This window comes from Dromiciops gliroides, chromosome 2 (assembly GCF_019393635.1).
Source record: "Dromiciops gliroides isolate mDroGli1 chromosome 2, mDroGli1.pri, whole genome shotgun sequence".
NCBI classification, from domain to species: Eukaryota; Metazoa; Chordata; class Mammalia; order Microbiotheria; family Microbiotheriidae; genus Dromiciops; species Dromiciops gliroides.
This window is the reverse complement of record NC_057862.1, coordinates 689829360-689842137: the sequence shown is the minus strand read 5'-3', so window position 1 is coordinate 689842137 and position 12778 is coordinate 689829360. Positions and strand designations below refer to the sequence as shown.

General features: G+C 51.2%; 1 protein-coding gene across 2 annotated transcripts in view; it reads right to left on the bottom strand.

Annotated features, from left to right (window-relative positions):
* Window positions 1-12085, bottom strand: part of TET3 (tet methylcytosine dioxygenase 3) — a 145982-nt gene extending 133897 nt beyond the window's left edge. The window contains exons 1-2 of one of the 2 annotated variants that reach the window (XM_043986352.1): window positions 11850-12085; window positions 9983-10703 (exon numbers count right to left, since the gene is read on the bottom strand). In XM_043986352.1, coding sequence (XP_043842287.1) covers window positions 9983-10300 — 318 coding nt within the window. In that variant the 5' untranslated portion in view covers window positions 10301-10703; window positions 11850-12085. Of the gene's footprint in view, window positions 1-9982; window positions 11068-11849 lie in introns of those variants that run through there. The other variant, XM_043986353.1, reaches the window with a different exon arrangement.
* Window positions 12086-12778: the final 693 nt, after the last annotated feature.

The window sequence follows — 12778 nt, the reverse complement described above, 5'->3', positions numbered from 1 at the left end:
CCAGCTGACTATCTTGAAATGATTAAGGAGAAGATCAAAGGTATTAATAAAATGTATATAGTCTAAGTGTGTATAGGGGTGTGTGTGTGTGTGTGTGTGTGTGTGTGTGTGTGTGTGTGGTTAAAGAGGCTGTAAAGAATTTAGTAATCCTACTTCGTCCTGAGCTATGTGTATAGTAATCTCTCTCTGTGGAATTGGGGATGTCATTTTAGACATAGGGAACATCTAAACAATGAGTTGTGTAGACCAGAAAGTGACAAAACCAGAGCTGATGTGCAAACTTAGGTTCTGGAAGATTCACTTATCTTCTCAGTGAGCCCTTTGGTTGGGGGAGGGGAGCTCAATGAGAGCACATGGGACCAAGGAAGGGGAGGCAGCGGTGCAGGTCTATGCCAGTGAATAGGAGCTAGCTGGCTTCCAATCTCCTACCAAAACTTTCTCACTTGCTGCATTTTCTGCCAAGAGAGTCTCCAGAAAAAGGCAATAGCAAAAGAAGAAACAGAGGCAGAGACAGAGAACAGTCTTCTGCTTCCTGCCATAAAGTCTGTTCACTCTCCACTCCAAGTTATGGGCCTGGCCCTTCTAGTGTTCTTGCTCCTGGACTTAATGGGACTTTTTATTGTCCACTTTTGTTTTCAAGCCTTGGTCTGTTGTGGCTGCTAGTCCCCTATCACTCGTCACTCTGATCCTGGAACCTAGTCCTGCTGGCTTCCCCCCCCCCCCCCCCAGCTCTATCTAGGGAGAAGATGACAAGACAGTGGACAGAAAAAAAAAATCAGTCAATTGCTTCCCCTCCCAGGCCCCCGGGCCCCCCCCCCCCCCCCCCCCCCCCCCCCCCCCCCCCCCCGCTGATTCCTCTGTAGGGCTGACCGCATCTCTGCCACTCTGGGATGCCATTCTCACAGGTCTGCAGCTGTGTATTGTCTTGGGGAGCCTGCCCCTCCTTGCCTCTTTCCCTCATTCATTTAAACTCAATAAGCATTGACTGAGTATATGCTATGTGTGAGCTCTGTACTAAGGCCAGCCAGGGATAAGGACGAACACAGCACGAGTCTCCTCTGCTCTCCCAGAATGTGGAGCTTCCCTGCTCTCGGGAATGCATCATCCAAACAAGAAAATAAAGAGTAAATGGGCAGTGATTTCTAGAGGAAAAGAGCCCTGATGGGAGGTGGGGGATGACACACACACACACACCAGGAAGGGCATTGTGTGCTTGGTAACCTCATATTTGTGCTCTGAAGGAAGCTAGAAATTCAAAGACATAAAGGTGAGGAGGGAAGACACTTTAGACTTGTCCTCGTAAGAGCTGAACTCAACTAAGACTGAGCCATGTAGGTACAGGGATTGTCTTCCTTACTGGGATCCTGCAAAGTCCATAGCATCCAAGGTTCATTTTTGGAAGCTTCTCCTCCCCCCTTTCCTCTTTCACCATTTCCCCTTCTAAAGTCTCCAGCCTGGGGCAGCTAAGTGGCACAGTGGATAGAGCACGGGCCCTGGATTCAGGAGGACCTGAGTTCAAATTTGACCTCAGACACTTGACACTTACTAGCTGTGTGACCCTGAGCAAATCACTTAACCCTCATTGCCCTGCAAAACAAACAATAAAGTCTCTGGTCTGGCAGTTAAATGGTGCAGCAGATAGAGCATTAGCCTTGCAGTCAAGAGGACCAGAGTTCAAATCTGCCCTTAGACACTTGACATTTACTAGCTGCATGACCCTGGATAAGTCACTTAATTTAGACTGCTTTACAAAATGCACGGAGGGAGAGGGACAGCTAGGTGGCTCAGTGGATAAAGCACTGGCCCTGGATTCAGGAGGACCTGAGTTTAAATATGGCCTCAGACACTTGACACTAGCTGTGCGACCCTGGGCAAGTCACTTAACCTCATTGCCTCACAACAACAACAACAACAACAAAAAAGAAATTACTCTCTCCAAAATGCATAGAGGGAGAAAGAGAGAGAAAGAGAAGGAAGGAAGGAAGAAAAAGATGATATATGAATTCTCTGACCACTGGCTCATCAGCATGCTTCCCTTCCCATGTGCAATGCCCCCCCAGAAGTCTAGAGCATGTGTCTGACTCCACTGAGCATATTCCCCCAACCCCTTAGTTATTAGAAATCTTCTCTGATTTCTTCTTTCACTTCACCTACTAGTGTTCCCCTGTCAGTCAGAAATTAAACCCAAAGTGGAGATTCTTATTACTCCCTTTACATTTCTGGGAGATTAAAAAAAAAACAAACATTCAAAATATTTATCAGCTGCTCCTGCCTCCAGCTAATGTCTAAACTGGACAAGTACCCCATTACCTTATTATCTGCAGTTTATATTATTATCATTACAATAACACTTGACTTTTCTCTTTTCTCCACATTTAAATGAACTCTTAAGCCTACATCTACAAGTCCATGAATATGAGTGGAAAAAATCCTCTTCCACCAATGTCCTTTCCTCCATGCAGCTTTCCATGGTTTTTTCTCTACCCCTAGGCAAAAGGATTTGAGATCATGCCCCAAATTGTCCTACAGTATTTCATTGGGATCTCTGCCCCACCTGGTTCTTTCTTACCTTTAATCTAGTGTGTGAGAGGCAATAGGGGTTAAGTGACTTGCCCAGGGCCACACAGCTGGTAAGTGTCAAGTGTCTGAGGTCGGATTTGAACTCAGGTCCTCCTGAATCCAGGGCTGGTGCTCTATCCACTGCGCCACCTAGCTGCCCCTCTTACCTTTAATCGTACTGATTCTCTTATGTCCTATAGTCTTTCTCTACTCCTGAAATTCTTACTCTAGAGTCTATTTTCAGTTCATAAAAGATGAAAGCACACATGGCAACTCATTAGTCAAACAGCATCTATCAGGGGCCTACAATGTGTCAGGTGCTGTGAAGCATGCTAGGGCTAGGGGGCAGCTAGGTTGCACAGTGGATAGAACACCGGCCATGGATTCAGGAGGACCTGAGTTCAAATCTGGCCTCAGATACTTAACACTAGCTGTGTGACCTTGGGCAAGTCACTTAACCCCAATTGCCTCTCTCTCTCTCTCTCCCCCCCCCCCCCACACACACCCCAAAAAGAATGCTAGGGCTATAAAGACAGAAAATAGTCCCTGACCTTAAGGAGCTTACATTCTAATGAGTAGACAGCATTCAATGACTCTTTGGGATCTGATTCTGACCCTCAAGGAGTTACTGGTTGCTGAGGTCATTTCAAAGTGACCACTCTGTCTCAGAATATGAGAATAAGAGGGACCCAGGTTGCAATCTGACATAAAACAGAGGCTTGGGGAGGGCATAGTTTTCAAAGATTTCAGCTTATGGATAGATAAGATCACATGGACTACAATTCTACAGGAAATCTCCAGAAGGAATGAGAAGCACTCCCAAATGGCATTTTGAAGCAACCCTGTAACAATTCAGATGAGTAGGGGGAAGAAGGAGAATTGTCTAGAGATCAATGTGGTAACAGAGGGTGAATATAAAAGGTAACGGTGATCTGGGAGAAATACCTGCCATCAGGCATGCTCAAATATCAGTGAATTAAGGCTGGCAAGGGAAGCTAAGGACAGACAAGAGGAGGCTCCTGTTTGGCTATATAGGAGAAAGAGAATCAAAGAGAGAAGCATACTGCTTAGGGTAGATTCGACAGTAATAACCAGTGATGGGGAGGTTAAGATGGGCTTCCTTCTTTTTCCAGCCCATGCGAATGACCTTCTGAGTGGAAAAAAATAGCACAAATACACTGTGACTTGGGAGTTGAAAGCCAAGTAGGAGTTAGCTGGCTTCCCTAAGAATTCAAGCCACAGAACTGCAGATGGAACTGCAGATGAAGGCACACCATAACTGAAAGATGAAGAAGGAATGAGATAGAGGCAGCTAGGTAGCACAGTGGATAAGAGCACCAACCCTTGAATCAGGCCAACATGAGTTCAGTGAGATGGACTTTGATTCCTAGCAAAATTCTGTAATATGATACATGGGACACAAAATAACAACTTGGGTCCTTAATGGAGAGTCAGCATGGCTTGTTGGCTAGATAGAACAGCAGCCTGGAAGTCAGCAAGACCTTGGTTCAAGTACCATTGAAGATTTTGTGACTGGAAAAATGAACACTCTATGTCTCAGAGCTCTAGGCCAGTGTCATCCAGCGCAAACAGAAACAGGGCCACTTATCCATATATAAGGATCCCTGTGGGATGTGGGTTGACTTAGTCTTAATATGTACTGTTATCTGCTTTACCATAGTTTTATTTTAATTTCTTTTTTTTTTTGTGAGGCAATGGGGGTTAAGTGACTTGCCCAGGGTCACACAGCTAGTAAGTGTCAAGTGTCCGAGGCCGGATTTGAACTCAGGTCCTCCTGACTCCAGGGCCGATGCTCTATCCACTGCGCCACCCAGCTGCCCCACCATAGTTTTATTTTGTTAAATCTTTCCCAATGCTATTTTGACATGCTCCAGGCACACCCCAATGTATTGTGCATGCTATGCAGGTAGTGGGGGAGACACCTCTGCTCCAGGCTAGTCTCTGAGACTCCAAGTCATAAAGAAGGCATCTATTTGCCCAGTAGTAGGAGTCTTTTCACAGAATTCCTTGTCCAAATGAAATCACAGATCTAGTCTCTAAATCCTAGACTGGAGTAAGGGAGCACACGAGACTGAAAGGGCAGTACCTAATAGGGCCTGGCAGACAATACCATGAAATGCCTTCAACCTGCTATTGTGACCAGACCACAAAAGAAGTCATTGATGGGTCTGTATCAGTTTGGAAGGATGTCAATAGTCCAGGACCCTTTGACTCATTCTGTTCACCATTTCTTTCTTTCTTTTTTTTTTTTTTTTGCACAGGGCAATGGGGGTTAAGTAACTTGCCCAGGGTCACACAGCTAGTAAGTGTCAAGTGTCTGAGACCAGATTTGAACTAGGTACTCCTGAATCCAGGGCCAGTGCTTTATCCACTGTGCCACCTAGCCACCCCTCTGTTCACTATTTCTAACAAGGCTTGGAGGAAGACAGGGAACATTGTCAAATTTGCAGGTGACACAACACTGTACTGTAAGTATGGTGGGGAGACAGCTAATATATAGATCTCATGATTGGTTGACTCTAATAAGATAAATTATAAGAGGGATAAATGTAAATTTTTATACTTGGGTTCAAAAATCCAACCAATGCCAATCAGAGGAAGTGTATAGACAGTAGTTTGTCTAACAAGGATCTAACAACCGTGATAGACTTAACTCTTCTCAACAATACAATGATCCAAGACAATACCAAAAGACTTATGGTGGAAAATGCTGTCCACATTCAGAAAAAGAACTATGGGGTCTGAATGCAGACTGAAGCAGACTATTTTCACTTTTGTTGTTGCTGTTTTGTTATTGTTCTTATTTATTTCCTTGCTTCCCCCCCCCCTTTTGTTCTGATTCTCCTCTTTCGATATGACTAATGTGGAAATATGTTTAACATGATTGTAACGTATAACCTATATTAAATTGCTTGCTGGCCTCGGGAGAGGGAGAAAAATTTGGAACTCCAAAAAGTCTCTTTGCATGTAATTGGGCAAAACATTTTTTTAAATTAAAACAAAAACAAAAACAAGGATCTGAGACCCAAGTGTCTCAAAGCCAAAACTGCTCTGGAGAGGTCAGGCCGGCAGTAGGGGCACGGCTTTCTAGGAATGAGCAAACCACAATCCTGCTCTCCTCTGCTCTGATCAAGTCAGTCCATAATATGAAGGGTGGTCATTTCTGTGAGCCACATTTGAAGAGCAAAGAAAAGTTCGGGAAACACCGGAAAGCAGCCAGGAGCAAACAGGGGATGGGAGGCTCTCGCAAGGACTTGGAGGTGGAGGGTTAGCCTAGGAGAGCAACCTGAGAGCACAGGGCTGGCCCACAAACATCAGAATAGGTCTATGAGGGCAGGCAGGCAGGCAGGGGAGGGGCTAGTGCCTTTTCCCTGGGTCTCAAGTCTAACACTGTTTTTCACAGTCAAGTCTAGGGAAGAGGGAAGTGTCCTGAGGCGTCTTCCCAAACCAGAGCACATCTGGGCTATTGTATTCACTTTGGAGCAAGACGTTTTTGGAAGTTCCTCTACAAGTCTTTAGTCAGCACGTGCTGGGTGCCAGCCATTGTGGTAGGTAGAGGGGTGACAAAGACAAAAGTGAAAACAGGCCCTGCCCACTAACCCTAATCCACAAAGTGGGCTGGGCTACTATGGCAAGAGAGGAATCCTTTCAGTGAAGAATGAATGCTCACTTCCCAGTTACGTTGGCTGGAGATTAAGTTGAACTAGCAGCCTGGGAAGGTCCCTTCCAACCTGATTCTCCACTATTACACTACATCTGCAACATCCGAGGCCTGTTTAAGTATGGGTCACATGGCCCAGGTTAGAGTAAAGCCTCCCCGGGGTCACAGCCCTAGGTTTGGTTATCTTTGTTATTGCACCCGGGGCCCAGAGTGGGGGTGGGGCGGGCTAGGAAGAATCAAATCTAGTGAAGCAAATTCCTGAGATTCAAGGGATGGATTTAGGTGATCTTCCAGGGTTAAGTCCTTTATCCAAGGCCTGGTCCTGCTGCTAGGTGTAGAGAAGGGATGGTCCTTTCCTTGTGGATTAAGCAAGCAAAGGAGAGTACTGCATAGGAATCATCTTCCCCCCCACCCCCTTTTCCTCTCCCCATGACAACTGTGGTCCAGTGGAAGGGACACAGGCTCTAACCAGAAGACCCAGGTTCCCTAGTCCAACCATTCTGGAGAACAATTTGGAACTATGTCCAAAGGGCTAAAAACTGTGCCTACCCTTCGACCCAGCTGGGTCTGTACCCCAAAGAGAGCAAAGAAAAGGGGCAAGGATCCATTTGGACACAAATATTTAGAGCAGCTTTTTGTGGTTGCAGGGAATGGGAAATGGAGGAGATGCCTGTAAACTGGGGAATGCCTGAACGAATGGTGGGATATGATTGTGATGGAGCTATGAGAAATGAACAGTAGCAGTGTTTCAAAAACATCTGTAAAGACTAGCATGAACTGATGCAAAGTGAACAGAACCAGAACATTGTACACAGTATTGGCAACACTGTACAATGAGAAATTGTGAAAGACTTAGCTACTCTGATCAAGACAATGACCCAAGACAATTGCAAAGGGATCGTGATGAAAAATACTATCCACCTTTAGAACAAATTTTCTTAAACCATGGGTCAAGACCCCATATGGAGTCAAGTAACTGAACGTAGGGGTCACGAAAAATTTGGCAGCAAATGTTTGATTTGTACACCTATTCTATCTACCTATCCGAGGTTGTATAAAAATTTCTCTGGCAAAAAGGGGACAAGAGTGAAAAAAGTTTAAGAAACCCCCATCTAGAGAGAGAATTGATTAACTCTGAATGCAGATTGAAACACTTTTTAAAAAAAAACTCGATTTTTATTGCTTCATTTTGCCTTTTCTTTTGCAACATGGCTAATATGGAAATGTTTTGTGTCACTTCACACGTATAATCCACATCAAATTGCTTGCCTTTTGTGGGGAGGGAGAATTTGGAACTCAAAGTTTTTTCTTTTTTTTTTTCCTTGGGGCAGTGAGGTTAAGTGATTTGCCCAAGGTCACACAGCTAGTAAGTCAAGTGTCTGAGGTCATATTTGAACTCAGGTCCTCCTGAATCCAGGGCCTGTGCTCTATCCATTTAGCCACCTAGCTGCCCCCATGAACTCAAATTTTTTTAAATGATTGCCAAAAAATGTTTTTTACATGTAATTGGGAAATATTTAATGAAATAAATATAAATAATTGAAAAGAAGTTAGACCCAAATTCTACTCCCAGTTCTGAAATTTACTAGCTGGCTGCGACCTTCCGTGAGCAAGTCAATCAACCTCCCCCAGCCTCAGGTTCTTAAAATGCTAAATGAGGTCATTTGCCTCAAGGACTTAAAATCCCTTCCAACTGTAGAGCAGCTATTAGTTATGGGCCTCAGGACAAGTTACTAGACCTTCCTGGGCTTCAGCAGAGAGTAGACAGCCTCGGGTCTCCTCCAGCTTTTACTCTATTGTGACTGTCTCCATCATGGAAGCTGCAGATCCAAGGGCTCACACATAGTAGGTGCTTGCCCAAACGCTGGCAGAGTTTAACCAAATCTGTTCTAGATGGCACCACGGAATTGTAGCCCCAGGTTTGGGCAGAATGAAGATGTGATCTGGGCATCTGCTTTAAACCTAGACTGGAAGCCTGGGACGTACTCTTGCCTTGAAGTTACCCAGAAAAGGAGCAAATTCAAAGGCAAAGGTCATTGCACATAGCAGCTCTGCAGGAGAAAGCCTTTCTAGATTTCTCTTGCCAAAAGGAGGGGATAATCAGCAAGGGGGCCAGGCCTGCCCTAGTCCTGCCCCCAGCCCAGTTCCTCTGGCAGGAATGAGCCTCCCGGGCTCTTCTCAGAATAGCGCCCGGTAGATTTCGCCCAATAGCTAGCTCCTAAGCCGCACGAGTCCCCTGTCTGGTGGCTAAGCTGCTCTGCCCTCCCTCAACTCTCCAGTTCCGAGGCACCCAGGACTACTCATGCTTCCATAAACTTCCTGGAACCTAACTGATATCTCTTGGCTAAACCGACTCATAGCTAATGGAGCATCCTGCGGCCCAGAGAGGGAAGCAGCTCAGCCACAGAACTGGGACTCCAAGTCCAGCTGTGGAATGCCCAGGCCGGGGCTTCATCGGGCAGTCTGTTCTGCTGCTGTCAGCTCCGGTTCTCCCCTCTCAAGGTCTACCAACTCTGTCTGCAGCCCCGGCCAAGGCTCCTCTTGTGGGATTCCTGCCAGGCGCAACAAGTGAATTCCAGATGGGAACTGGGTGCAGGAGACTAGTGGGGATGATGGAAGAGCAACACTAGGGTCTACCATTGTTTGAGGTCCTTCTCACTCACCCCCATCGCCTTTCTTTAGCCCTCCTCTCTCCCCCACACAACACCCCCAAACCCAAGTGGAGTTTCAGGGCTCAAAAGGACTCCAACCCATCCAGTTTGAGGATTCTGGGTATGGGTCTGGAGGGGCTAACCTCACTTTGCAGATGACTGACAGGCAAGTTCAACGTTCTGGCCAAAATCCTTCAGGTAACCAGCATCAGAGTGGAAATGTTAAGCCAGGCCCTTCAAAACCAGCATTTTTTCCACTGTACCTACGATGTGCTAAGGACTTCTGAGATGGAGAAAGGGATGGGATGGGGACATGAAGCCTGTCACAGACACAACCACCAGAGGAGACAGACACCCTTGGTGGGGGATGAGGCAGCACTGATGGGCCCCAGTTCCAAATGGAAAGCCCCACGCCTTGTGGGAGACTTCCCCAGAAAATCAGGTCCCCAGGCACCTGTGCCAGCTTTCCCTCCCTTGAAATTGGCATTAGAAGTTCAACGGAAGGTCTCAGTGGCCTAGTCCCTCAGTAATAAAGTGAAAGCCACATGCCACTCACACTGGATGTCCCACCCTCCTTAGCACCCACACCTGAAGTCATGGTCAGCATCAGCAGGCCCCTTCCCAGGTATCTCCCACTGGTTAAGACCACCTCCAGTTTTCTCACCAAGAAAGGAAAAGCTAAGAAAGCAGACTGCCTTCTTCTCCACCCCCCCAAGTTAAGGGCAAACATCAAAGAAGACACTAATGGCTCACAGCTGTCCAAGATTAAGTGGCTGGGCAGGGAGTGTAAGGCTTTTTTGCCAGATTGTTAACCCTGCCATGGCTGCTGGAAAGCCCCCGAATGACTTTTCCGACACCCTGGAAAGGGCCCCCCAAAACTGGCCTGGTCAGTCTTGACAAGGAATCCCCTTTGGAGGCTTCTTCCCACCCCCACCCCCAGTCCCATGCCAGGCAGGACCTTTCCAGTGCCCACTGCCTCCATGCCCTCTGCACCTGCTCATCCCAGTGGCACCAGGGGAGGGGATGCCCCAGCCCAGTGCCAATGGAACCCATTTCCCAGGCCCCTCCCTTCTACTGCCAGGTGGCTTACCTCCTTGAGCAGGTTTGCTTTCTTCTTCAGGAGCTCACACTTGCGGAGTTTGCAGATCTGGTGTGTCCTCCGGTTGGTGCAACTGGTACATGCCCCACAATTCTCCAGTCTCCGACAGGGCTCACACATCCCACAGCGCTTGCGCTTTTTCCGGCCATCTCCACACCCCCCAGGCTGCTGCTCTGTGCTCCCTGCCACCCCGGTGGGGAGCCCAGCCCCTCTGAAGCTCCCCGGCATCACCTTGCCCTGAGGGAAGTTGGGAAGGCCAGGTGGCTCCTGCTGGACGGGCACTGGCACTGGCATCTGAAACTGGCTCATAGCACTGCCAGGGTGGGGGGCATAGGATCTGCTGCCAACACTTCAGGTAAGGGCCCCCCACACCTGAAGTCAGGAGACTAGAGCTGCCCGAGCTGCCAGCGGCCACCAGGCTTCCTTACAAGCTCCGCCACTCTTGGCCTTCTGTGGCCCGCTGGGGGTCACTTTCCCTCTTGCCAGGGCCTGGGATCTGGGGAAGGATACCAGCAGCAGCCTCCCGGGATGGCATCATTCTGACCCTGGGTGCCGTCCTTCACCCTCCCTGAGGCGGTGCCAGGGCACCAGGTGAGGAGGATAGATGGGGAAGAGGGGGCTGGTAGGTGGTACAGGGAGGGGGAGGGCTTCTCAGTGGGGGTGGGGTTTCTCTTTCAGGAACCAGGATGAAGTAGACGGAAGGTGGTACAGCCTGGGAGAGGAAGAGAGAGAGAAGAGGTGGGGGAGAGGCTCATCACCTTGGGATCAGGGACAACTTTACCAAATCCTTTTCTTATTCGGGGGAGGGGCACATGACCAAATCTAGACTAGACCCTGTACACCCTCAGCTTCGGGGGAAGCACCAATATTTACCAAAGGCCGGGATCAAAAGTAGGGAGGGGGCAAGGCTCCGCCCCTTGTGGAAGACTTCCTAGGAAGTTGGGCCCCTAGGAGCCTCCCGACAGATTCCCTCCCCCCTCCTAAATTCTCCTGGAGTGGGTGTGGGGGTGCCAAGGTCCACCGGCCTTCTCCAAGGGGTCTCAGGAGTTAAAATGAAAAGTTTTCCTCGAGCTGGAAGGCGCTGATGTGCCAAGGGGTTTCTGCCCCTCGCCTCCCGGCGGAGGTGGAAATAGGGATTCCCCCCCCGGCCCCCCCCCCCCCGCCCCAAGGCCCCGGTCCCAGTGCCTGAGCACGATCCTCCCCCTCCCCGGTCCTGGAGCCTTCTGCTTGGCCCCGAGAAGCAGCACGGGGAACAGGGGTGCGGGGAGGATGGCCCGGTGCACGGAGCGCAGAGGGCTGGAGGGGCCGGCCGCGGCCCGCTGCAGCTGCCACAGCCGCCGCTCCGGCTCCTTTGTTCTGGGAACTCGGCGGCGGCTCGGGCTCCCGGCGGCTTCCCCCGCCCCCCGCCCGGCGCTCCCCACCCCTCCTGCTTCTCTTCCTCCCCTCCCCTCCCCGCCCTGGCTCCGCTACACTGTATCTCTCCCGCAGCGCCCCCGTGCAACAATGTAGCGGCGGCGGCTGCCGCCGCCCCCCAGCCGGGCCGGGCTGGCCGGGCCGGGCTAGGTTAGGCTAGGACGCCGCAGCCGCCGCCACCGCCTCCCCCGCCCCGCTGCTCCGGCCCGCCTGCTCACCCCGCTGGCACCGGGGCAGGGTCGTGCCCCGAGCCCAATCCCGATTGGGGCCAATTCCCCGGCCCCCTCCCCCGCGGCAGCCGGTCTGCCTGCTTGCCTGCCTGCTCCCCCGACTCCCGGCCCCCGGCCCGGCTCGGCCCAGCCCCCCTTCTTCCTTCCCCCCTCCAGGGCCTCGGAGCCTCCCCCCTCCCCCAGCCCGGAGCCGGAAGAGGACCGACTGCACCGACCTGCCCGCCGCCACCGCCTCCGGGGCGGGGCACACAAAGGGGGGTGGAGGAGGAGGAGGCGGAGGAGGCGGCGAGGCTGGGTGCTGGGCTCTGGACGGACAGCAGAGCGCCGGCCGGCCGGCCGGCCGGGGGGCAAAGTTTCCGCAGAGCCACTGCCGCCGTTACTGGCGCCTCCCGGAGTCCCCGGCGCCGCGGGTTAGAGCTGCCCCCCAGCGAGGGCCGTGAGCCGGAGCGGGAGCGGGAGCGAGAGGAGGTGGGGGCCGCGGAGGTGGCGGTGGCGGGGGAGGAGGAGGAGGAGGAGGAGGAAGAAGAAGAAGAAACAGCAGCAGCGGCGGTGGCGGCGGCGCGAGCTTCCTCGGGACTCCCCGCCCCCCGCGCGCCGCGGCACGTGCTCTCCCGGGGACTCCCCCGCCCGGGACGGCGCACACGTGCGGCTCCTCCCGGGCCCCAGCGGCCAGCGCGCTCCCCCTCCCCCTCGACCCCCTTTTCTCCTCCCTTCTGCCAGCTGTAGTTGGGAGGTCCCTTCCTTGGAAGAGGGGGGAGGGGAGAGCAAAAAGGGGGGAAGGGGAGGGAAGGGAAACAGAGAGGAAATGGGGGCTGGGCCCAGGCAGTGCACCTGCCTTGCTTTCCTTTCACCCCAACACACCCTTAGCCCTTAAGGTGAAGAAGGGCCCCCACCCTACTTTCCCTCTCCTGCCTGGCCATCGTCCGTGACCTTTTGGCCTGCCAGCCAGTCGGTCATCCGTGCTACCCTGTCCTGTCTGTGTGTTGGCAGGTGCATCCTTAAGAAAGGACAGGTCCTTTTTGAGACCTCTTTGGGGGCCCCAGTCCATTCTCTGGGCCTTGCTCCCTGCCAGGTCCTAAGGGCAAACTTGCCCGGGCAAGAGTAAGGAGTATTTTCCGCACGCTAGTTCGGAGCCATTTGGATC